At 39.8% G+C, this 26,487-nt stretch overlaps 1 protein-coding gene across 8 annotated transcripts in view; it reads left to right on the forward strand.

Moving 5' to 3' along the window:
• The window catches only part of LOC111414889 (titin-like), an 86,082-nt gene that overhangs the window by 26,203 nt on the left and 33,392 nt on the right, over positions 1-26,487 (forward strand). For all 8 annotated transcript variants that reach the window (XM_071196188.1, XM_071196192.1, XM_071196190.1 and 5 more), the window contains one exon: positions 1-26,158. This exon is cut by the window's left edge. In XM_071196188.1, the coding sequence (XP_071052289.1) occupies positions 1-26,158 (26,158 nt within the window). The remainder of the gene's footprint in view (positions 26,159-26,487) is intronic.

The raw sequence follows: 26,487 nt of genomic DNA on the forward strand, positions 1-26,487 counted from the left end.
ATTGAGAAGCTTGAAATAACACCTGCTGAAAAAGAAATAAAAGCAGAATCGCCTGTTTCTCCGAAAGAGAGAAAACCATCAGTTGCTGAACTTGAAGTGACACCGGTTGAAAAGGAAATAAAAGCAGAGTCGCCTGTATCTCCAGCAATATCAGTTAAGGAGGAGAAGGTAGTGATTAAAGAACTTGAAATCACACCAGCAGAAAAAGAAATAAAAGCAGAATCGCCTATTTCTCCGAAAGAAAGAAAACCATCAGTTGCTGAACTTGAAGTGACACCTGCTGAAAAAGAAATAACAGCAGAATCGCCTGTATCTCCAGCAATATCAGTTAAAGAGGAGAAGGTAGTGACTAAAGAACTTGAAATCACACCGGCTGAAAGGGAAATAAAAGCAGAATCGCCTGTATCTCCAGCAATATCAGTTAAAGAGGAGAAGGTAGTGACTAAAGAACTTGAAATCACACCGGCTGAAAAAGATATAAAAGCGGAATCGCCTGTATCTCCGAAAGACAGAAAACCATCAGTGGCTGAACTTGAAATCACACCGGCTGAAAAAGAAATAAAAGCCGAATCACCTGTTTCTCCGAAAGAAAGAAAACCATCAGTCGCTGAACTTGAAGTGACACCGGTTGAAAAGGAAATAAAAGCAGAATCACCTGTATCTCCAGCAATATCAGTTAAGGAGGAGAAGGTAGTGACTAAAGAACTTGAAATCACACCGGCAGAAAAAGAAATAAAAGCAGAATCGCCTATTTCTCCGAAAGAAAGAAAACCATCAGTTGCTGAACTTGAAGTGACACCGGTTGAAAAGGAAATAAAAGCAGAATCGCCTGTATCTCCAGCAATATCAGTTAAGGAGGAGAAGGTAGTGACTAAAGAACTTGAAATCACACCGGCAGAAAAAGAAATAAAAGCAGAATCGCCTATTTCTCCGAAAGAAAGAAAACCATCAGTTGCTGAACTTGAAGTCACACCGGCTGAAAGGGAAATAAAAGCAGAATCGCCTATATCTCCAGCAATATCAGTTAAAGAGGAGAAGGTAGTGACTAAAGAACTTGAAATCACACCGGCTGAAAAAGATATAAAAGCGGAATCGCCTGTATCTCCGAAAGACAGAAAACCATCAGTGGCTGAACTTGAAATCACACCGACTGAAAAAGAAATAAAAGCCGAATCACCTGTTTCTCCGAAAGAAAGAAAACCATCAGTCGCTGAACTTGAAGTGACACCGGCTGAAAAGGAAATAAAAGCAGAATCGCCTGTATCTCCAGCAATATCAGTTAAGGTGGAGAAGGTAGCGATTGAGAAGCTTGAAATCACACCTGCTGAAAAAGAAATAGAAGCAGAATCGCCTATTTCTCCGAAAGAAAGAAAACCATCACTTGCTGAACTTGAAGTGACACCGGCTAAAAGGGAAATAAAAGCAGAATCGCCTGTATCTCCAGCAATATCAGTTAAGGGGGAGAAGGTGGCGGTTGAGGAACTTGAGATTATACCGGCTGAAAAAGAAATAAGAGCAGAATCGCCTGTTTCTCTGAAAGAAAGAAAACCATCAGTTGCTGAACTTGAAGTGACACCGGCTGAAAAGGAAATAAAAGCAGAATCGCCTGTATCTCCAGCAATATCAGTTAAGGAGGAGAAGGTGGCGGTTGAGGAACTTGAGATTATACCGGCTGAAAAAGAAATAAAAGCGGAATCGCCTGTATCTCCGAAAGACAGAAAACCATCAGTTGCTGAACTTGAAATCACACCGGCTGAAAAAGAAATAAACGCAGAATCACCTGTTTCTCCGAAAGAAAGAAAACCATCAGTTGCTGAACTTGAAATCACACCGTCTGAAAAAGAAATAAAAGCAGAATCGCCTATTTCTCCGAAAGAAAGAAAACCATCAGTTGCTGTACTTGAAATCACACCGGCTGAAAAAGAAATAAAAGCAGAATCGCCTGTTTCTCCGAAAGACAGAAAACCATCAGTTGCTGAACTTGAATTCACACCGGCTGAAAAGGAAATAAAAGCAGAATCGCCTGTATCTCCAGCAATATCAGTTAAGGAGGAGAAGGTAGCGATTGAGAAGCTTGAAATAACACCTGCTGAAAAAGAAATAAAAGCAGAATCGCCTGTTTCTCCGAAAGAGAGAAAACCATCAGTTGCCGAACTTGAAGTCACACCGGCAGAAAAAGAAATAAAAGCAGAATCGCCTGTATCTCCAGCAATATCAGTTAAGGAGGATAAGGTAGCGATTGAGAAGCTTGAAATCACACCGGCTGAAAAAGAAATAAAAGCAGAATCGCCTGTTTCTCCGAAAGAAAGAAAACCATCAGTTGCTGAACTTGAAGTGACACCGGCTGAAAAGGAAATAAAAGCAGAATCGCCTGTATCTCCAGCAATATCAGTTAAGGTGGAGAAGGTAGCGATTGAGAAGCTTGAAATCACACCTGCTGAAAAAGAAATAGAAGCAGAATCGCCTATTTCTCCGAAAGAAAGAAAACCATCACTTGCTGAACTTGATGTGACACCGGCTGAAAGGGAAATAAAGGCAGAATCGCCTGTATCTCCAGCAATATCAGTTAAGGGGGAGAAGGTGGCGGTTGAGGAACTTGAGATTATACCGGCTGAAAAAGAAATAAGAGCAGCATCGCCTGTTTCTCTGAAAGAAAGAAAACCATCAGTTGCTGAACTTGAAGTGACACCGGCTGAAAAGGAAATAAAAGCAGAATCGCCTGTATCTCCGAAAGAAAGAAAACCATCAGTTGCTGTACTTGAAATCACACCGGCTGAAAAAGAAATAAAAGCAGAATCGCCTGTTTCTCCGAAAGAAAGAAAACCATCAGTTGTTGTACTTGAAATCACACCGGCTGAAAAAGAAATAAAAGCAGAATCGCCTGTTTCTCCGAAAGAAAGAAAACCATCAGTTGCTGTACTTGAATTCACACCGGCTGAAAAAGAAATAAAAGCAGAATCGCCTATTTCTCCGAAAGAAAGAAAACCATCAGTTGCTGTACTTGAAATCACACCGGCTGAAAAAGAAATAAAAGCAGAATCGCCTGTTTCTCCGAAAGACAGAAAACCATCAGTTGCTGAACTTGAATTCACACCGGCTGAAAAGGAAATAAAAGCAGAATCGCCTGTATCTCCAGCAATATCAGTTAAGGAGGAGAAGGTAGCGATTGAGAAGCTTGAAATAACACCTGCTGAAAAAGAAATAAAAGCAGAATCGCCTGTTTCTCCGAAAGACAGAAAACCATCAGTTGCTGAACTTGAATTCACACCGGCTGAAAAGGAAATAAAAGCAGAATCGCCTGTATCTCCAGCAATATCAGTTAAGGAGGAGAAGGTAGCGATTGAGAAGCTTGAAATCACACCGGCTGAAAAAGAAATAAAAGCAGAATCGCCTGTTTCTCCGAAAGAAAGAAAACCATCAGTTGCTGAACTTGAAATAACACCGGCTGAAAAAGATATAAAAGCAGAATCGCCTGTTTCTCCGAAAGATAGAAAACCATCAGTTGCTGAACTTGAAGTCACACCGGCTGAAAAAGAAATAAAAGCAGAATCGCTTATTTCTCCGAAAGAAAGAAAACCATCACTTGCTGAACTTGAAATCACACCGGCTGAAAAAGATATAAAAGCAGAATCGCCTGTTTCTCCGAAAGATAGAAAACCATCAGTTGCTGAACTTGAAGTCACACCGGCTGAAAAAGAAATAAAAGCAGAATCGCCTATTTCTCCGAAAGAAAGAAAACCATCACTTGCTGAACTTGAAGTGACACCGGCTGAAAGGGAAATAAAAGCAGAATCGCCTGTATCTCCAGCAATATCAGTTAAGGAGGAGAAGGTAGCGATTGAGAAGCTTGAAATCACACGTGCTGAAAAAGAAATAAAAGCAGAATCGCCTGTTTCTCCGAAAGATAGAAAACCATCAGTTGCCGAACTTGAAGTCACGCCGGCTGAAAAAGAAATAAAAGCAGAATCGCCTTTATCTCCAGCAATATCAGTTAAGGAGGAGAAGGTAGCGATTGAGAAGCTTGAAATCACACCGGCTGAAAAAGAAATAAAAGCAGAATCGCCTAGTTCTCCGAAAGAAAGAAAACCATCAGTTGCTGAACTTGAAATCACACCGTCTGAAAAAGGAATAAAAGCAGAATCGCCTGTATCTCCGAAAGACAGAAAGCCATCAGTTGCTGAACTTGAAATCACACCGGCTGAAAAAGAAATAAAAGCAGAATCGCCTATTTTTCCGAAAGAAAGAAAACCATCACTTGCTGAACTTGGAATCACACCGGCTGAAAAAGAAATAAAAGCAGAATCGCCTGTTTCTCCGAAAGATAGAAAACCATCAGTTGCTGAACTTGAAATCACAGCGGCTGAAAAAGAAATAAAAACAGAGTCGCCTGTATCTCCAGCAATATCAGTTAAGGAGGAGAAGGTAGCGATTGAGAAGCTTGAAATAACACCTGCTGAAAAAGAAATAAAAGCAGAATCGCCTGTTTCTCCGAAAGAGAGAAAACCATCAGTTGCCGAACTTGAAGTCACACCGGCAGAAAAAGAAATAAAAGCAGAATCGCCTGTATCTCCAGCAATATCAGTTAAGGAGGATAAGGTAGCGATTGAGAAGCTTGAAATCACACCGGCTGAAAAAGAAATAAAAGCAGAATCGCCTGTTTCTCCGAAAGAAAGAAAACCATCTGTTGCTGAACTTGAAGTGACACCGGTTGAAAAGGAAATAAAAGCAGAATCGCCTGTATCTCCAGCAATATCATTTAAGGAGGAGAAGGTAGTGACTAAAGAACTTGAAATCACACCGGCAGAAAAAGAAATAAAAGCAGAATCGCCTATTTCTCAGAAAGAGAGAAAACCATCAGTTGCTGAACTTGAAATAACACCGGCTGAAAAAGAAATAAAAGCAGAATCGCCTGTTTCTCCGAAAGATAGAAAACCATCAGTTGCTGAACTTGAAGTCACACCGGCTGAAATGGAAATAAAAGCAGAATCGCCTGTATCTCCAGCAATATCAGTTAAAGAGGAGAAGGTAGTGACTAAAGAACTTGAAATCACACCAGCTGAAAAAGATATAAAAGCGGAATCGCCTGTAGCTCCGAAAGATAGAAAACCATCAGTTGCTGAACTTGAAATCACACCGGCTGAAAAATATATAAAAGCAGAATCGCCTATTTCTCCGAAAGAAAGAAAACCATCAGTTGATGTACTTGAAATCACACCGACAGAAAAAGAAATAAAAGCAGAATCGTCTGTATCTCCAGCAATATCAGTTAAGGAGGAGAAGGTAGCGATTAAAGAACTTGAAATCACACCGGCTGAAAAAGAAATAAAAGCAGAATCACCTGTTTCTCCGAAAGAAAGAAAACCATCAGTTGCTGAACTTGAAGTGACACCGTCTGAAAATGAAATAAAAACAGAATCGCCTGTATCTCCGGAAGACAGAAAACCATCAGTTGCTGAACTTGAAATCGCACCGTCTGAAAAGGAAATAAAAGCAGAATCGCCTGTATCTCCAGCAATATCAGTTAAGGAGGAGAAGGTTGCGATTGAGAAGCTTGAAACCACACCTGCTGAAAAAGAAATAAAAGCAGAATCGCCTGTTTCTCCGAAAGAAAGAAAACCATCAGTTGCTGAACTTGAAGTCACACCGGCAGAAAAAGAAATAAAAGCAGAATCGCCTATTTCTCCGAAAGAAAGAAAACCATCACTTGCTGAACTTGAAGTGACACCGGCTGAAAGGGAAATAAAAGCAGAATCGCCTGTATCTCCAGCAATATCAGTTAAGGAGGAGAAGGTAGCGATTGAGAAGCTTGAAATCACACGTGCTGAAAAAGAAATAAAAGCAGAATCGCCTGTTTCTCCGAAAGATAGAAAACCATCAGTTGCTGAACTTGAAGTCACGCCGGCTGAAAAAGAAATAAAAGCAGAATCGCCTTTATCTCCAGCAATATCAGTTAAGGAGGAGAAGGTAGCGATTGAGAAGCTTGAAATCACACCGGCTGAAAAAGAAATAAAAGCAGAATCGCCTAGTTCTCCGAAAGAAAGAAAACCATCAGTTGATGTACTTGAAATCACACCGACAGAAAAAGAAATAAAAGCAGAATCGTCTGTATCTCCAGCAATATCAGTTAAGGAGGAGAAGGTAGCGATTAAAGAACTTGAAACCACACCTGCTGAAAAAGAAATAAAAGCAGAATCGCCTGTTTCTCCGAAAGATAGAAAACCATCAGTTGCTGAACTTGAAATCACACCGGCTGAAAAAGAAATAAAAGCAGAATCGCCTATTTCTCCGAAAGAAAGAAAACCATCACTTGCTGAACTTGAAATCACACCGGCTGAAAAAGATATAAAAGCAGAATCGCCTGTTTCTCCGAAAGATAGAAAACCATCAGTTGCTGAACTTGAAGTCACACCGGCTGAAAAAGAAATAAAAGCAGAATCGCCTATTTCTCCGAAAGAAAGAAAACCATCACTTGCTGAACTTGAAATCACACCGGCTGAAAAAGATATAAAAGCAGAATCGCCTGTTTCTCCGAAAGATAGAAAACCATCAGTTGCTGAACTTGAAGTCACACCGGCTGAAAAAGAAATAAAAGCAGAATCGCCTATTTCTCCGAAAGAAAGAAAACCATCACTTGCTGAACTTGAAGTGACACCGGCTGAAAGGGAAATAAAAGCAGAATCGCCTGTATCTCCAGCAATATCAGTTAAGGAGGAGAAGGTAGCGATTGAGAAGCTTGAAATCACACCGGCTGAAAAAGAAATAAAAGCAGAATCGCCTAGTTCTCCGAAAGAAAGAAAACCATCAGTTGCTGAACTTGAAATCACACCGTCTGAAAAAGGAATAAAAGCAGAATCGCCTGTATCTCCGAAAGACAGAAAGCCATCAGTTGCTGAACTTGAAATCACACCGGCTGAAAAAGAAATAAAAGCAGAATCGCCTATTTCTCCGAAAGAAAGAAAACCATCACTTGCTGAACTTGAAATCACACCGGCTGAAAAAGAAATAAAAGCAGAATCGCCTAGTTCTCCGAAAGAAAGAAAACCATCAGTTGCTGAACTTGAAATCACACCGTCTGAAAAAGGAATAAAAGCAGAATCGCCCGTATCTCCAAAAGACAGAAAACCATCAGTTGCTGAACTTGAAATCACAGCGGCTGAAAAAGAAATAAAAACAGAGTCGCCTGTTTCTCCAGCAATATCAGTTAAGGAGGAGAAGGTAGCGATTGAGAAGCTTGAAATCACACCGGCTGAAAAAGAAATAAAAGCAGAATCGCCTGTTTCTCCGAAAGAAAGGAAACCATCAGTTGCTGAACTTGAAATCGCTCCGGCTGAAGAAGATATAAAAACAGAATCGCCTGTATCTCCGAAAGACAGAAAACCATCAGTTACTGAACTTGAAATCACATCGTCTGAAAAAGGAATAAAAGCAGAATCGCCTGTATCTCCGAAAGACAGAGAACTATCAGTTGCTAAACTTGAAATCACACCGTCTGAAAAAGGAATAAAAGCAGAATCGCCTGTATCTCCAGCAATATCAGTTAAGGAGGAGAAGGTAGCGATTGAGAAGCTTGAAATCACACCGGCAGAAAAAGAAATAAAAGCAGAATCGCCTGTATCTCCAGCAATATCAGTTAAGAAGGAGAAGGTTGCGATTGAGAAGCTTGAAACCACACCTGCTGAAAAAGAAATAAAAGCAGAATCGCCTGTTTCTCCGAAAGAAAGAAAACCATCAGTTGCTGAACTTGAAGTCACACCGGCAGAAAAAGAAATAAAAGCAGAATCGCCTATTTCTCCGAAAGAAAGAAAACCATCACTTGCTGAACTTGAAGTAACACCGGCTGAAAGGGAAATAAAAGCAGAATCGCCTGTTTCTCCGAAAGATAGAAAACCATCAGTTTCTGAACTTGAAATCACACCGGCTGAAAAGGAAATAAAAGCAGAATCGCCTGTTTCTCCGAAAGATAGAAAACCATCAGTTACTGAACTTGAAGTCACACCGGCTGAAAAAGAAATAAAGGCAGAATCGCCTTTATCTCCAGCAATATCAGTTAAGGAGGAGAAGGTAGCGATTGAGAAGCTTGAAATCACACCGGCTGAAAAAGATATAAAAGCAGAATCTCCTATTTCTCCGAAAGAAAGAAAACCATCACTTGCTGAACTTGAAGTGACACCGGCTGAAAGGGAAATAAAAGCAAAATCGCCTGTATCTCCAGCAATATCATTTAAGGAGGAGAAGGTGGCGGTTGAGGAACGTGAGATCATACCGGCTGAAAAAGAAATAAAAGCAGGATCGCCTGTATCTCAAGCAATATCAGTTAAGGAGGAGAAGGTAGCGATTAAAGAACTTGAAATCACACCGGCTGAAAAAGATATAAAAACAGAATCGCCTGTATCTCCAAAAGACAGAAAACCATCAGTTGCTGAACATGAAATCACACCGTCTGAAAAAGGAATAAAAGCAGAATCGCCTGTATCTCCGAAAGACAGAAAACCATCAGTTGCTGAACTTGAAATCACACCGTCTGAAAAAGGAATAAAAGCAGAATCGCCTGTATCTCCGAAAGACAGAAAACTATCAGTTGCTGAACTTGAAATCACACCGGCTGAAAAGGAAATAAAAGCAGAATCGCCTGTATCTCCAGCAATATCATTTAAGGAGGAGAAGGAAGCGATTGAAAAACTTGAAATCAGACCAGCTGAAAAAGAAATAAAAGTAGAATCGCCTGTATCTCCAGCAGTATCAGTTAAGGAGGAGAAGGAAGCGATTGAAAAACTTGAAATCACACCGGCTGAAAAAGAAATAAAAGCAGAATCGCCTATTTCTCCGAAAGAAAGAAAACCATCAGTTGCTGAACTTGAAGTCACACCGGCTCAAAAAGAAATAAAAGCAGAATCGCCTGTATCTCCAGCAATATCGGTTAAGGAGGAGAAGGTAGTGATTAAAGAACTTGAAATCACACCGGCTGAAAAAGATATGAAAGCAGAATCGCCTGTTTCTCCGAAAGATAGAAAACCATCAGTTGCTGAACTTGAAGTCACACCGGCTGAAAAAGAAATAAAAGCAGAATCGCCTATTTCTCCGAAAAAAAGAAAACCATCACTTGCTGAACTTGAAATCACACCGGCTGAAAAAGATATAAAAGCAGAATCGCCTGTTTCTCCGAAAGATAGAAAACCATCAGTTGCTGAACTTGAAGTCACACCGGCTGAAAAAGAAATAAAAGCAGAATCGCCTATTTCTCCGAAAGAAAGAAAACCATCACTTGCTGAACTTGAAGTGACACCGGCTGAAAGGGAAATAAAAGCAGAATCGCCTGTATTTCTAGCAATATCAGTTAAGGAGGAGAAGGTAGTGATTAAAGAACTTGAAATCACACCGGCTGAAAAAGATATAAAAGCGGAATCGCCTGTATCTCCGAAAGACAGAAAACCATCAGTTACTGAACTTGAAATCACACCGGCTGAAAAAGAAATAAAAGCAGAATCGCCTGTTTCTCCGAAAGATAGAAAACCATCAGTTGCTGAACTTGAAGTCACGCCGGCTGAAAAAGAAATAAAAGCAGAATCGCCTTTATCTCCAGCAATATCAGTTAAGGAGGAGAAGGTAGCGATTGAGAAGCTTGAAATCACACCGGCTGAAAAAGAAATAAAAGCAGAATCGCCTAGTTCTCCGAAAGAAAGAAAACCATCAGTTGCTGAACTTGAAATCACACCGTCTGAAAAAGGAATAAAAGCAGAATCGCCTGTATCTCCGAAAGAGAGAAAACCATCAGTTGCTGAACTTGAAATCACACCGGCTGAAAAAGATATAAAAGCAGAATCGCCTGTATCTCCGAAAGACAGAAAACCATCAGTTGCTGAACTTGAAATCACACCGGCTGAAAAAGATATAAAAGCAGAATCTCCTGTATCTCGAGCAATATGTGTTAAGGAGGAGAAGGTAACGATTGAAAAGCTTGAAATCGCTCGGGCTGAAAAAGAATTAAAAGCAGAATCGCCTGTATCTCCGAAAGACAGAATACCATCAGTTGCTGAACTTGATATCACACTCGCTGAAAAAGAAATAAAAGCAGAATCGCCTGTATCTCCAAAATACAGAAAACCATCAGTTGCTGAACTTGAAGTCACACCGACTGAAAAAGAAATAAAAGCAGAATCGCCTGTATCTCCAGCAATATCAGTTAAGGAGGAGAAGGTAGCGATAGAAAAAGTTGAAATCGCTCCGGCTGAAAAAGAAATAAAAGCAGATTCGCCTGTATCTCCGAAAGACAGATTACCATCAGTTGCTGAACTTGATATCACACTCGCTGAAAAAGAAATAAAAGCAGAATCGCCTGTATCTCCAAAATACAGAAAACCATCAGTTGCTGAACTTGAAGTCACACCGACTGAAAAAGAAATAAAAGCAGAATCGCCTGTATCTCCGAAAGACAGAAAACCATCAGTTGCTGAACTTGAAATCACACCGGCAGAAAAAGAAATAAAAGCAGAATCGCCTATTTCTCCGAAAGAAAGAAAACCATCAGTTGCTGAACTTGAAGTCACACCGGCTCAAAAAGAAATAAAAGCAGAATCGCCTGTATCTCCAGCAATATCAGTTAAGGAGGAGAAGGAAGCGATTGAAAAACTTGAAATCACACCGACTGAAAAAGAAATAAAGGCAGAATCGCCTGTATCTCCAACAATATCAGTTAAGGAGGAGAAGGAAGCGATTGAAAAACTTGAAATCACACCGGCTGAAAAAGAAATAAAGGCAGAATCGCCTGTATCTCCAACAATATCAGTTAAGGAGGAGAAGGAAGCGATTGAAAAACTTGAAATCACACCGGCTGAAAAAGAAATAAAGGCAGAATCGCCTGTATCTCCAACAATATCAGTTAGGGAGGAGAAGGAAGCGATTGAGAAGCTTGAAATCACACCGGCTGAAAAAGAAATAAAAGCAGAATCGCCTAGTTCTCCGAAAGAAAGAAAACCATCAGTTGCTGAACTTGAAATCACACCGTCTGAAAAAGGAATAAAAGCAGAATCGCCTGTATCTCCGAAAGAGAGAAAACCATCAGTTGCTGAACTTGAAATCACACCGGCTGAAAAAGATATAAAAGCAGAATCGCCTGTATCTCCGAAAGACAGAAAACCATCAGTTGCTGAACTTGAAATCACACCGGCTGAAAAAGATATAAAAGCAGAATCTCCTGTATCTCGAGCAATATGTGTTAAGGAGGAGAAGGTAACGATTGAAAAGCTTGAAATCGCTCGGGCTGAAAAAGAATTAAAAGCAGAATCGCCTGTATCTCCGAAAGACAGAATACCATCAGTTGCTGAACTTGATATCACACTCGCTGAAAAAGAAATAAAAGCAGAATCGCCTGTATCTCCAAAATACAGAAAACCATCAGTTGCTGAACTTGAAGTCACACCGACTGAAAAAGAAATAAAAGCAGAATCGCCTGTATCTCCAGCAATATCAGTTAAGGAGGAGAAGGTAGCGATAGAAAAAGTTGAAATCGCTCCGGCTGAAAAAGAAATAAAAGCAGATTCGCCTGTATCTCCGAAAGACAGATTACCATCAGTTGCTGAACTTGATATCACACTCGCTGAAAAAGAAATAAAAGCAGAATCGCCTGTATCTCCAAAATACAGAAAACCATCAGTTGCTGAACTTGAAGTCACACCGACTGAAAAAGAAATAAAAGCAGAATCGCCTGTATCTCCGAAAGACAGAAAACCATCAGTTGCTGAACTTGAAATCACACCGGCAGAAAAAGAAATAAAAGCAGAATCGCCTATTTCTCCGAAAGAAAGAAAACCATCAGTTGCTGAACTTGAAGTCACACCGGCTCAAAAAGAAATAAAAGCAGAATCGCCTGTATCTCCAGCAATATCAGTTAAGGAGGAGAAGGAAGCGATTGAAAAACTTGAAATCACACCGACTGAAAAAGAAATAAAGGCAGAATCGCCTGTATCTCCAACAATATCAGTTAAGGAGGAGAAGGAAGCGATTGAAAAACTTGAAATCACACCGGCTGAAAAAGAAATAAAGGCAGAATCGCCTGTATCTCCAACAATATCAGTTAAGGAAGAGAAGGAAGCGATTGAAAAACTTGAAATCACACCGGCTGAAAAAGAAATAAAGGCAGAATCGCCTGTATCTCCAACAATATCAGTTAGGGAGGAGAAGGAAGCGATTGAAAAACTTGAAATCACACCGGCTGAAAAAGAAATAAAGGCAGAATCGCCTGTATCTCCAACAATATCAGTTAAGGAGGAGAAGGAAGCGATTGAAAAACTTGAAATCACACCGGCTGAAAAAGAAATAAAAGCAGAATCGCCTGTATCTCCAGCAATATCATTTAAGGAGGAGAAGGTAGTGATTGAGAAACTTGAAATCACACTGGCTGAAGGAGAAATAAAAGCAGAATCTCCTGTATCTCCGAAAGAGAGAAAACCATCAGTTGCTGAACTTGAAATCACACCGGCTGAAAAAGAAATAAAAGCAGAATCGCCCGTATCTCCGAAAGACAGAAAACCATCAGTTGCTGAACTTGAAATTACACCTGCTGAAAAAGATGTTAAAGCCGAAACGATTATATCTCCGAAAGACAGAAAACCATCAGTTGCTGAACTTGAAGTCACACCGGCTCAAAAAGAAATAAAAGCAGAATCGCCTGTATCTCCAGCAATATCATTTAAGGAGGAGAAGGTAGTGATTGAGAAACTTGAAATCACACCGGCTGAAGGAGAAATAAAAGCAGAATCTCCTGTATCTCCGAAAGAGAGAAAACCATCAGTTGCTGAACTTGAAATCACACCGGCTGAAAAAGAAATAAAAGCAGAATCGCCTGTATCTCCGAAAGAGAGAAAACCATCAGTTGCTGAACTTGAAATCACACCGGCTGAAAAAGATATAAAAGCAGAATCGCCTGTATCTCCAAAATACAGAAAACCATCAGTTGCTGAACTTGAAGTCACACCGACTGAAAAAGAAATAAAAGCAGAATCGCCTGTATCTCCAGCAATATCAGTTAAGGAGGAGAAGGTAGCGATAGAAAAAGTTGAAATTGCTCCGGCTGAAAAAGAAGTAAAAGCAGAATCTCCTGTATCTCGAGCAATATGTGTTAAGGAGGAGAAGGTAACGATTGAAAAGCTTGAAATCGCTCGGGCTGAAAAAGAATTAAAAGCAGAATCGCCTGTATCTCCGAAAGACAGAATACCATCAGTTGCTGAACTTGATATCACACTCGCTGAAAAAGAAATAAAAGCAGAATCGCCTGTATCTCCAAAATACAGAAAACCATCAGTTGCTGAACTTGAAGTCACACCGACTGAAAAAGAAATAAAAGCAGAATCGCCTGTATCTCCAGCAATATCAGTTAAGGAGGAGAAGGTAGCGATAGAAAAAGTTGAAATTGCTCCGGCTGAAAAAGAAGTAAAAGCAGAATCGCCTGTATCTCCAGCAATATCAGTTAATGAGAAGAAGGTAACGATAGAAAAAGTTGAAATCGCTCCGGCTGAAAAAGAAATAAAAGCAGATTCGCCTGTATCTCCGAAAGACAGATTACCATCAGTTGCTGAACTTGATATCACACTCGCTGAAAAAGAAATAAAAGCAGAATCGCCTGTATCTCCAAAATACAGAAAACCATCAGTTGCTGAACTTGAAGTCACACCGACTGAAAAAGAAATAAAAGCAGAATCGCCTGTATCTCCAGCAATATCAGTTAAGGAGGAGAAGGTAGCGATAGAAAAAGTTGAAATTGCTCCGGCTGAAAAAGAAGTAAAAGCAGAATCGCCTGTATCTCCAGCAATATCAGTTAAGGAGCAGAAGGGGGCGGTTGAGAAACTTGAAATCACACTGCCTGAAAAAGAAATAAAAGCAGAATCGCCGGTATCTCCGAAAGACAGAAAACCATCAGTTTCTGAACTTGAAATCACACCGGCTGAAAAAGAAATAAAAATAGAATCGACTGTATCTCCGAAAGAGAGAAAACCATCAGTTGCTGAACTTGAAATCACACCGGATGAAAAAGAAATAAAAACAGAATCGCCTGTATCTCCGAAAGACAAAAAACCATCAGTTGCTGAACTTGAAGTCACACCGGCTGAAAAAGAAATAAAAGCAGAATCGCCTGTATCTCCGAAAGACAGAAAACCATCAGTTTCTGAACTTAAAATCACACCGGCTGAAAAAGAAATAAAAACAGAATCACCTGTATCTCCGAAAGACAGAAAACCATCAGTTGCTGAACTTAAAATCACACCGGCTGAAAAAGAAATAAAAACAGAATCGCCTGTATCTCCGAAAGACAAAAAACCATCAGTTGCTGAACCTGATATCACACTCGCTGAAGAAGAAATAAAAGCAGAATCGCCTGTATCTCCAAAAGACAGAAAACCATCAGTTGCTGAACTTGAAATCACACCGGCTGAAAACGAAATAAAAGCAGAATCGCCTGTATCTCCAGCAATATCAGTTAAGGAGGAGAAGGTAGCGATAGAAAAAGTTGAAATCGCTCGGGCTGAACAAGAAATAAAAGCAGAATCGCCGGTATCTCCGAAAGATAGAAAACCATCAGTTTCTGAACTTGAAATCACACCGGCTGAAAAAGAAATAAAAACAGAATCGCTTGTATCTCCGAAAGAGAGAAAACCATCAGTTGCTGAACTTGAAATCACACCGGATGAAAAAGAAATAAAAACAGAATCGCCTGTATCTCCGAAAGACAAAAAACCATCAGTTGCTGAACTTGAAGTCACACCGGCTGAAAAAGAAATAACAGCAGAATCGCCTGTATCTCCGACAGACAGAAAACCATCAGTTTCTGAACTTGAAATCACACCGGCTGAAGAAGAAATAAAAGCAGAATCGCCTGTATCTCCGAAAGACAGAAAACCATCAGTTGCTGAACTTGAAACCACACCGGATGAAAAAGTAATAAAAACAGAATCGCCTGTATCTCCGAAAGACAAAAAACCATCAGTTGCTGAACTTGAAGTCACACCGGCTGAAAAAGAAATAACAGCAGAATCGCCTGTATCTCCGACAGACAGAAAACCATCAGTTGCTGAACTTAAAATCACACCGGCTGAAAAAGAAATAAAAGCAGAATCGCCTGTATCTCCGAAAGACAGAAAACCATCAGTTTCTGAACTTGAAATTACACCGGCTGAAAAAGAAATAAAAACAGAATCGCCTGTATCTCCGAAAGACAGAAAACCATCAGTTGCTGAACTTAAAATCACACCGGCTGAAAAAGAAATAAAAGCAGAATCGCCTGTATCTCCGAAAGACAGAATACCATTAGTTGCTGAACTTGATATCACACTCGCTGAAGAAGAAATAAAAGCAGAATCGCCTGTATCTCCAAAAGACAGAAAACCATCAGTTGCTGAACTTGAAATCACACCAGCTGAAAAAGAAATAAAAGCAGAATCGCCTGTATCTTCGAAAGAGAGAAAACCATCAGTTGCTGAACTTGAAGCCACACCGACTGAAAAAGAAATAAAAGCAGAATCGCCTGTATCTCCAGCAATATCGGTTAAGGAGGAGAAGGTAGCGATAGAAAAAGTTGAAATCGCTCCGGCTGAAAAAGTAATAAAAGCAGAATCGCCTGTATCTCCGAAAGACAGAAAACCATCAGTTGCTGAACTTGAAATCACACCGGATGAAAAAGAAATAAAAGCAGAATCGCCCGTATCTCCAAAAGACAGAAAACCATCAGTTGCTGAACTTGAAATCACACCGGCTGAAAAAGAAATAAAAGCAGAATCGCCTGTATCTTCGAAAGAGAGAAAACCATCAGTTGCTGAACTTGAAGTCACACCGACTGAAAAAGAAATAAAGGCAGAATCGCCTGTATCTCCAGCAATATCAGTTAAGGAGGAGAAGGTAGCGATAGAAAAAGTTGAAATCACACTGGCTGAAAAAGAAATAAAAGCAGAATCGCCGGTATCTCCGAAAGACAGAAAACCATCAGTTGCTGAACATGAAGTCACACCGACTGAAAAAGAAATAAAAGCAAAATCGCCTGTATCTCCAGCAATATCAGTTAAGAAGGAGAAGGTAGCGATAGAAAAAGTTGAAATCGCCCCGGCTGAAAAAGAAATAAAAGCAGAATCGTCTGTATCTCCGAAAGACAGAAAACCATCAGTTGCTGAACTTGCAATCGCTCCGGCGGAAAAAGAAATAAAAACAGAATCGCCTGTATCTCCAGAAATATCAGTTAAGGAGGAAAAGGTAGCGATTGAGAAACTTGAAGTCACACCGGCTGAAAAAGAAATAAAAGCAGAATCGCCTGTATCTCCGAAAGACAGAATACCATCAGTTGCTGAACTTGAAGTCACACCGATTGAAAAAGAAATAAAAGCAGAATCGCCTGTATCTCCGAAAGAGAGAAAACCATCATTTGCTGAACTTGAAATCACACCGGCTCAAAAGGAAATAAAAGCAGAATCGCCTGTATCTCCGAAAGACACAAAACCATCAGTTTCTGAACTTGAAATCACACCGGCTGAAAAAGAAATAAAAACAGAATCGCCTGTATCTCCGAAAGACAGAAAACCATCAGTTGCTGAACTTGAAGTCACACCGGTTGAAAAAGAAATAAAAGCAGAATCGCCTGTATCTCCGAAAGACAGAAAGCCATCAGTTGCTGAACTTGAAATCGCTCCGGCGGAAAAAGAAATAAAAACAGAATCGCCTGTATCTCCAGCAATATCAGTTAAGGAGCAGAAGGGGGCGGTTGAGAAACTTGAAATCACACTGGCCGAAAAAGAAATAAAAGCAGAATCGCCGGTATCTCCGAAAGACAGAAAACCATCAGTTGCTGAACTTGAAGTCACACCGACTGAAAAAGAAATAAAAGCAGAATCGCCTGTATCTCCAGCAATATCAGTTAAGGAGGAAAAGGTAGCGATTGAGAAACTTGAAGTCACACCGGCTGAAAAAGAAATAAAAACAGAATCGCCTGTATCTCCGAAAGACAGAATACCATCAGTTGCTGAACTTGAAGTCACACCGGTTGAAAAAGAAATAAAAGCAGAATCGCCTGTATCTCCGAAAGACAGAAAACCATCAGTTGCTGAACTTGAAGTCACACCGGTTGAAAAAGAAATAAAAGCAGAATCGCCTGTATCTCCGAAAGACAGAAAACCATCAGTTGCTGAACTTGAAATCGCTCCGGCGGAAAAAGAAATAAAAACAGAATCGCCTGTATCTCCAGCAATATCAGTTAAGAAGCAGAAGGGGGCGGTTGAGAAACTTGAAATCACACTGGCTGAAAAAGAAATAAAAGCAGAATCGCCGGTATCTCCGAAAGACAGAAAACCATCAGTTGCTGAACTTGAAGTCACACCGACTGAAAAAGAAATAAAAGCAGAATCGTCTGTATCTCCAGCCATATCAGTTAAGGAGGAAAAGGTAGCGATTGAGAAACTTGAAGTCACACCGGCTGAAAAAGAAATAAAAGCAGAATCGCCTGTATCTCCGAAAGAAAGAAAACCATCAGTTGCTGAACTTGATATCACACTCGCTGAAAAAGAAATAAAAGCAGAATCGCCTGTATCTCCGAAAGACAGAAAACCATCAGTTGCTGAACTTGAAATCACACCGGCTGAAAAAGAAATAAAAGCAGAATCGCCTGTATCTTCGAAAGAGAGAAAACCATCAGTTGCTGAACTTGAAATCACACCGACTGAAAAAGAAATAAAAGCAGAATCGCCTGTATCTCCGAAAGACAGAAAACCATCAGTTGCTGAACTTGAAATCGCTCCGGCGGAAAAAGAAATAAAAGCAGAATCGCCTGCATCTCCAGCAGTGCCAGTTAAGGAGCAGAAGGTGGCGGTTGAGAAACTTGAAATCACACTGGCTGAAAAAGAAATAAAAGCAGAATCGCCGGTATCTCCGAAAGACAGAAAACCATCAGTTGCTGAACTTGAAATCGCTCCGGCTGAAAAAGAAGTAAAAACAGAATCGCCTGTATCTCCAGCATTATCAGTTAATGAGAAGAAGGTAGCGATAGAAAAAATTGAAATCGCTCCGGTTGAAAAAGAAATAAAAGCAGAATCGCCTGTATCTCCGAAGGACAGAAAACCATCAGTTGCTGAACTTGAAATCACACCGGCTGAGAAAGAAATAAAAGCAGAATCGCCTCTATCTCCAGCAATATCAGTTAAGGAGGAGAAAGTGGCGGTTGAGAAACTTGAACTCACACTGGCTGAAAAAGAAATAAAAGCAGAATCCCCTGTATCTCCGAAAGACAGAAAACCATCAGTTGCTGAACTTGAAACCGCTCCGGCTGAAAAAGAAATAAAAGCAGAATCGCCTGTATCTCCGAAAGACAGAAAACCATCATTTGCTGAACTTGAAATCACACCGGCTCAAAAGGAAATAAAAGCAGAATCGCCTGTATCTCCGAAAGACAGAAAACCATCAGTTTCTGAACTTGAAATCACACCGGCTGAAAAAGAAATAAAAACAGAATCGCCTGTATCTCCGAAAGACAGACAACCATCAGTTGCTGAACTTGGAATCACACCGGCTGAAAAAGATATAAAAGCAGAATCGCCTGTATCTCCAGCAATATGTGTTAAGGAGGAGAAGGTAACGATTGAAAAGCTTGAAATCGCTCGGGCTGAAAAAGAAATAAAAGCAGAATCGCCTGTATCTCCGAAAGACAGAATACCATCAGTTGCTGAACTTGATATCACACTCGCTGAAAAAGAAATAAAAGCAGAATCGCCTGTATCTCCGAAAGACAGAAAACCATCAGTTGCTGAACTTGAAATCACACCGGCTGAAAAAGAAATAAAAGCAGAATCGCCTGTATCTTCGAAAGAGAGAAAACCATCAGTTGCTGAACTTGAAATCACACCAACTGAAAAAGAAATAAAAGCAGAATCGCCTGTATCTCCGAAAGACAGAAAACCATCAGTTGCTGAACTTGAAATCGCTCCGGCGGAAAAAGAAATAAAAGCAGAATCGCCTGCATCTCCAGCAGTGCCAGTTAAGGAGCAGAAGGTGGCGGTTGAGAAACTTGAAATCACACTGGCTGAAAAAGAAATAAAAGCAGAATCGCCGGTATCTCCGAAAGACAGAAAACCATCAGTTGCTGAACTTGAAATCGCTCCGGCTGAAAAAGAAGTAAAAACAGAATCGCCTGTATCTCCAGCATTATCAGTTAATGAGAAGAAGGTAGCGATAGAAAAAATTGAAATCGCTCCGGTTGAAAAAGAAATAAAAGCAGAATCGCCTGTATCTCCGAAGGACAGAAAACCATCAGTTGCTGAACTTGAAATCGCTCCGGCGGAAAAAGAAATAAAAACAGAATCGCCTGTATCTCCAGCAATATCAGTTAAGAAGCAGAAGGGGGCGGTTGAGAAACTTGAAATCACACTGGCTGAAAAAGAAATAAAAGCAGAATCGCCGGTATCTCCGAAAGACAGAAAACCATCAGTTGCTGAACTTGAAGTCACACCGACTGAAAAAGAAATAAAAGCAGAATCGTCTGTATCTCCAGCCATATCAGTTAAGGAGGAAAAGGTAGCGATTGAGAAACTTGAAGTCACACCGGCTGAAAAAGAAATAAAAGCAGAATCGCCTGTATCTCCGAAAGAAAGAAAACCATCAGTTGCTGAACTTGATATCACACTCGCTGAAAAAGAAATAAAAGCAGAATCGCCTGTATCTCCGAAAGACAGAAAACCATCAGTTGCTGAACTTGAAATCACACCGGCTGAAAAAGAAATAAAAGCAGAATCGCCTGTATCTTCGAAAGAGAGAAAACCATCAGTTGCTGAACTTGAAATCACACCGACTGAAAAAGAAATAAAAGCAGAATCGCCTGTATCTCCGAAAGACAGAAAACCATCAGTTGCTGAACTTGAAATCGCTCCGGCGGAAAAAGAAATAAAAGCAGAATCGCCTGCATCTCCAGCAGTGCCAGTTAAGGAGCAGAAGGTGGCGGTTGAGAAACTTGAAATCACACTGGCTGAAAAAGAAATAAAAGCAGAATCGCCGGTATCTCCGAAAGACAGAAAACCATCAGTTGCTGAACTTGAAATCGCTCCGGCTGAAAAAGAAGTAAAAACAGAATCGCCTGTATCTCCAGCATTATCAGTTAATGAGAAGAAGGTAGCGATAGAAAAAATTGAAATCGCTCCGGTTGAAAAAGAAATAAAAGCAGAATCGCCTGTATCTCCGAAGGACAGAAAACCATCAGTTGCTGAACTTGAAATCACACCGGCTGAGAAAGAAATAAAAGCAGAATCGCCTCTATCTCCAGCAATATCAGTTAAGGAGGAGAAAGTGGCGGTTGAGAAACTTGAACTCACACTGGCTGAAAAAGAAATAAAAGCAGAATCCCCTGTATCTCCGAAAGACAGAAAACCATCAGTTGCTGAACTTGAAACCGCTCCGGCTGAAAAAGAAATAAAAGCAGAATCGCCTGTATCTCCGAAAGACAGAAAACCATCATTTGCTGAACTTGAAATCACACCGGCTCAAAAGGAAATAAAAGCAGAATCGCCTGTATCTCCGAAAGACAGAAAACCATCAGTTTCTGAACTTGAAATCACACCGGCTGAAAAAGAAATAAAAACAGAATCGCCTGTATCTCCGAAAGACAGACAACCATCAGTTGCTGAACTTGGAATCACACCGGCTGAAAAAGATATAAAAGCAGAATCGCCTGTATCTCCAGCAATATGTGTTAAGGAGGAGAAGGTAACGATTGAAAAGCTTGAAATCGCTCGGGCTGAAAAAGAAATAAAAGCAGAATCGCCTGTATCTCCGAAAGACAGAATACCATCAGTTGCTGAACTTGATATCACACTCGCTGAAAAAGAAATAAAAGCAGAATCGCCTGTATCTCCGAAAGACAGAAAACCATCAGTTGCTGAACTTGAAATCACACCGGCTGAAAAAGAAATAAAAGCAGAATCGCCTGTATCTTCGAAAGAGAGAAAACCATCAGTTGCTGAACTTGAAATCACACCAACTGAAAAAGAAATAAAAGCAGAATCGCCTGTATCTCCGAAAGACAGAAAACCATCAGTTGCTGAACTTGAAATCGCTCCGGCGGAAAAAGAAATAAAAGCAGAATCGCCTGCATCTCCAGCAGTGCCAGTTAAGGAGCAGAAGGTGGCGGTTGAGAAACTTGAAATCACACTGGCTGAAAAAGAAATAAAAGCAGAATCGCCGGTATCTCCGAAAGACAGAAAACCATCAGTTGCTGAACTTGAAATCGCTCCGGCTGAAAAAGAAGTAAAAACAGAATCGCCTGTATCTCCAGCATTATCAGTTAATGAGAAGAAGGTAGCGATAGAAAAAATTGAAATCGCTCCGGTTGAAAAAGAAATAAAAGCAGAATCGCCTGTATCTCCGAAGGACAGAAAACCATCAGTTGCTGAACTTGAAATCACACCGGCTGAGAAAGAAATAAAAGCAGAATCGCCTCTATCTCCAGCAATATCAGTTAAGGAGGAGAAAGTGGCGGTTGAGAAACTTGAACTCACACTGGCTGAAAAAGAAATAAAAGCAGAATCCCCTGTATCTCCGAAAGACAGAAAACCATCAGTTGCTGAACTTGAAACCGCTCCGGCTGAAAAAGAAATAAAAGCAGAATCGCCTGTATCTCCGAAAGCCAGAAAACCATCAGTTGCTGAACTTGAAATCACACCGGCTGAAAAAGAAATAAAATTAGAATCGCCTGTATCTCCGAAAGACAGAAAACCATCAGTTGCTGAACTTGAAATCACACCGGCTGAAAAAGAAATAAAGGCAGAATCGCCTGTATCTCCGAAAGACAGAAAACCATCAGTTGCGGAACTTGAAATCACACCGGCTGAAAAAGAAGTAAAAGCAGAATCGCCTGTATCTCCGAAAGACAGAAGACCATCAGTTCAAACAGATATTTTGGAAACTGCTATCTCGAAGGTACGTGAACAATCAGGACCGTCGATTGATATTATGTCAGCTGAAAAAGATACATCTTCCGAAACAGTCATTTATCCTATAGTATTTGCAAAAGAAGAAATATCGTCTGTAACAAGCCATGAAATTATACCTACTAACGTGGAAGATGAGCTTACTGTTGCAGCGAAAGAGGAAGAAATAAGAGAGTTAATCCATGGTGATGCTTCCAAAAGCGAGTCTGGCGTTAAAACTAAACATATTATAATGGAAGCTATTGTGTCCAGCTCAGAGATTGTATCCACCATTGCATTGCCTAGTGAAGGTAAGGCAGATGCTGTGCTTAAGGTGTCCGGAATTTTGCAAAGGTTGTCTTCGGATATAGACATTTCTGTAGATGATATCGACAACGGCATTATTATGAAACCTGTTGATAAATCAAAAAGGGAAACGATTTATGAACCAATTTCTGGTGATCAAATTTTAATTGAGACACTAAGCGATGATGATATTGAGGAAGTTAAGGTAATTAGTTCATCTGGTGTTCACAGTGTTTCGGCAAGCGATATTAAAATAGAAAGTGACGATGCAGTTATTGAAAACGAAAGTCAAATGTTAACTAAAGTAGTTATAGAACATTTACCGTCTGTAGCTGAAAAACCTGAAGTTCAAATGCTGCCCTTAAAGAGTACCGTCACTGACACAATTCCATCGGAGTGCAAACATAAGCGTCGAGATGAAATAGTTTTTACCGATGAAGAAATTAAGAAACGAATGTCACTTGTTGAAGAGCAAATAGAACACGATATTTGTATTAGTAAAAAAGATGAAGATGAATGTATTGTAGTAACTTGTGAACCACTTGCTGATACTAGTCGACCTTGTACTGAACCGATTTGCAAGAAAAAGTTAATAAAAGACGTTGGCCCTGCTCCAGAAAATGTTGATTCAATTGATCTTACTGAAATGGATGATTCGCAACCCAGGCGGAAGAAAAGTGTCACGTTTACTGACATTGCCCCAGTAGTGATTCCTGTAATGCAAAAAAGTGTAGAAATTAGTTACACCTCTAAATCGCAAATATCAGGTGTCGCTGAAGACAAACAAGTTATAGTAAAAACAGATGATACTAAAGATGTACCACAAAGATTCGATGAAGTATCTCCGATTGAATTATCGACAGTACACTCTCAAAAAGATGCTGAGATATCTTCCGAAATAATTGAAAGCAAATCCGTAGATGAGAAGACTGAAGATAAAATGACTCCTGATAGCTTAGGAGAGGATATATCTTCTATCACTGAAGACTACGATAAGTCTTCAAGAAAAGTAAGTTTTGATGGGCTAAGTACTGTAAGAGAAGATTTAACATCTGCGACTGAAGTTTTATCAGAGGGCGAGCGAAACGATGATTTTACTGAACTTGAATACGATCAAGATTTGGACGATTATTCACTTTACGATGAAGACACGCATGATAATAAAACTGTTACTACTACTAAGCCCACAAAAGAAGAAAAGCAATCAGATATTGAGCAGAGTGAACTTCATTTGAAATCACCTGAAAGAGTAAAATCGCCCATTCAAGTAATTACTGAACCGGCAGAAAATTATTTGGACCATCCTGAAGAAGATGTTGTCGAAATTACAAGTGCATTAAAATCAGACGATTCTACAGTTGAAGGCTATAAAACAGATATGACAGATATTACAACAGTTCATGATATGTTAAATGGCGATACATCCGAAGATGATCATTTACTTAGACAAGATGAACATGTGGAGGATTTATCCGAAATAATTACTGAATCACATGAAACACAAGATGATTTTACATCACATACAGCAATCGTGGGAGAAATGCATGAGATGGACGAAGAAACTTACATGAAAGAATCATCTTCAATCTTAGAAGCCCGAGAACTTGAGTCCAAATCGCAAACATGTATAGTTGACGAGTTACATCAAATTCTTCCGGATGAAATTTCTAAGCAAATTTTATCTCAGGAAAGAGCGCTGCAACGAGATTTATTAGACCGAAGTTCAGTTGAAGAACTTAGCATAATTTCTACATCAATGCAAATTGGAAGCCCCGAAACGTATGATGAAAATGGAAAACAATTTAAGAAAGTTATTTTTACCAAAGATTCTGAATTAAGCCTTGACGAATCTATTAAATCGCGCAGATTAAGTAGCTTAGACGGATTGAGAGATTTAGACAGTCATTTAGAAGAAACTGTCGCATCCGATGATATTTCTCAAATAAGTTCTGTAATTCGAAGTGACTCTGCAAAATTCTCTGAAACGGATGCCGAACCAGTTTCTTCTGAAACTGAATCTTCTTACAAATTAGATATTCATTCGATATCTGACAAAGGAATATCTTATGGCAGTAAAACTAAATGCAGTGCAATATATGAAGTAGAATCACCCGAACCTGAAACTCATCATAAACAAATAAAAACGGATGTCTTAAGTACAGAAGCTAAAAGAGATAAGCACAAGTTGTCAGCAATTGTGCAATCATCTATAGATACTAAACAAAGGACAAAACGTTCGGCCCAAGAAGTCAAAATACGAAAAATACCAACTCGTACACGAACTCCATCTGATAAAGTTCCTGTAGAAAAGAAAAAAGTTTCTCGATATGTGGTTCGCCATGATGACATAGAAATGAAAGCGGATGTGTTGAAGGTCACCATGCATCATGAAACTGAGAGTAAATCAATGAAAAAAACTGAACCTCGACAGAAGAAGTATGTTAAGAAGGAAGTTAAAAAAGAAGTTAAGAAAGAAGTTAAACAAGAATTGAAGACGACCAGGAGTTTTAGCCCTAGTGTAAGGTTACGTCGCACAAAAGTTGAAACAGATACGACTTCCGAAGAATCAAAAGTGTCTCGTAGCTTTAGTCCTGGCACAAGAATACGTCGTCTTAAAGCTGAAAGTGATGCTGATATGAGTTCAGATGATGAACGAAAAGAAGCTACAGCGAAGGTGAAATCATTTAGAAAAGGAAGCCCCAAGTTAACGGGTGATGGAAAAAGTTCTACCCATATTCCAAGATATATTAAATCCCCAGTGAGGAAGACTTATAGTAGTGATAGCACATCCACCGATACAACAACGACTATAATTAAAAAACATGAATATAAAAAGAGATCTCTTCCTATGTCCACCCCACTAGAAATAAAACCATCTCAACCAAAGAAGTACGATAATAGAGTTCATGGTTATATGCAATCTACTGTCTCGAGAGATATGAAGATAGAAAGACATGTTAGAGAGACGTTAACTAAAAAAGTAGATAAAAAACCTAAAGATAAATCAGAGATGGATTTAGAAAAACCAAAAACCTATAAACCGAGATCACGCACTGCTACACCCGAAAAAAAGACTGATAAAGGTAAATCAGAGGATTCAGGTAAGTCCACTCAAAAAAGCACATCCACTAGAATAATTCGTTCCTCCGAAACGTTAAGATATACTAAATCCAAGACAGACAAAGCCAAGTCTTCTACAACTTTACCTAAAGAATCCATGAAAAACGGGTTTCACGAATCTCCACTAAAACCACAAAATATTCCACCCAGAGTTGAAAGTCCAAAACCATCTCCGTCACCAACTAAATTAAAAAGAGTCATTCTCGTTGAAGAACACATCAGAAAATCATCATTAAGCGACAAACTGAAACCGTCCCCCAAACCATCAGAGTCCGATCGCACCGTCCAAGATATCGACACTACTCGAAGCCATTCCGTAACACCATCAACACAACATGAAAAATATCAATCACATCAAATGGAACGCACATCCAGTTGTTCTTCATTACCTGGTAGTCCAATAAGAGTCCATTCCGCAAACGGTTGCACAAAAGTGTTAACGTCCGAGGTATTTACAAGGAGTCATGATCGCACAGGATCAATTGAAGTGATTTACAAACAACCGTACGATAACTTAAAGAAATTAGCTTATGGTCTTAGAGAGGTGGAATTCTTTGATACCACAGATTCCAGTTTATCCGAATCTGTGGCATTACCCAGTTCTCCGTCAGACCATGATACAAGCTCAGATGTTAATGGAAAGAAATTATCGCCATCTTCACCTAAAAAACATAGGGTTTCAGACTTAATAACCTGTGCGTTAATACCTGAGGATCAAACTCTAGCAGAAGAAATCGAACTACCGAGGAGATTGTTGATGTCCACCGTAACTACATCTCAAGGGCAACAACAACGACATGTGCAAGAGACAGGTATCGCGATTTCTGTGTTGCCCGATCCTGATGTATCAACCCACAGCATGGCTTGCACAGTAAAGAAAGAGGTACAATTTTAAACAAAATTGCCTTTTAGAACAGTTGATTTGTCAATTACACACATCATACCCAAACTAGCACTATTCAGCTTTAATAGTTTGTAGTTTAGTATAGTTAGTCGTATCAGCGCAATCAAGGTAAGTAACAAACTTCATCATATTCTCAAAAATTTGGTATATGGCGGCACATAACTTGTACATTATTGTTTAATCATTTCCGTTGTTTAATTTCAACAGTGATCTTATTTCTTCGCAAATATGGCTAAT

Source organism: Onthophagus taurus, chromosome 1, assembly GCF_036711975.1.
Source record: "Onthophagus taurus isolate NC chromosome 1, IU_Otau_3.0, whole genome shotgun sequence".
NCBI lineage: Eukaryota > Metazoa > Arthropoda > Insecta > Coleoptera > Scarabaeidae > Onthophagus > Onthophagus taurus.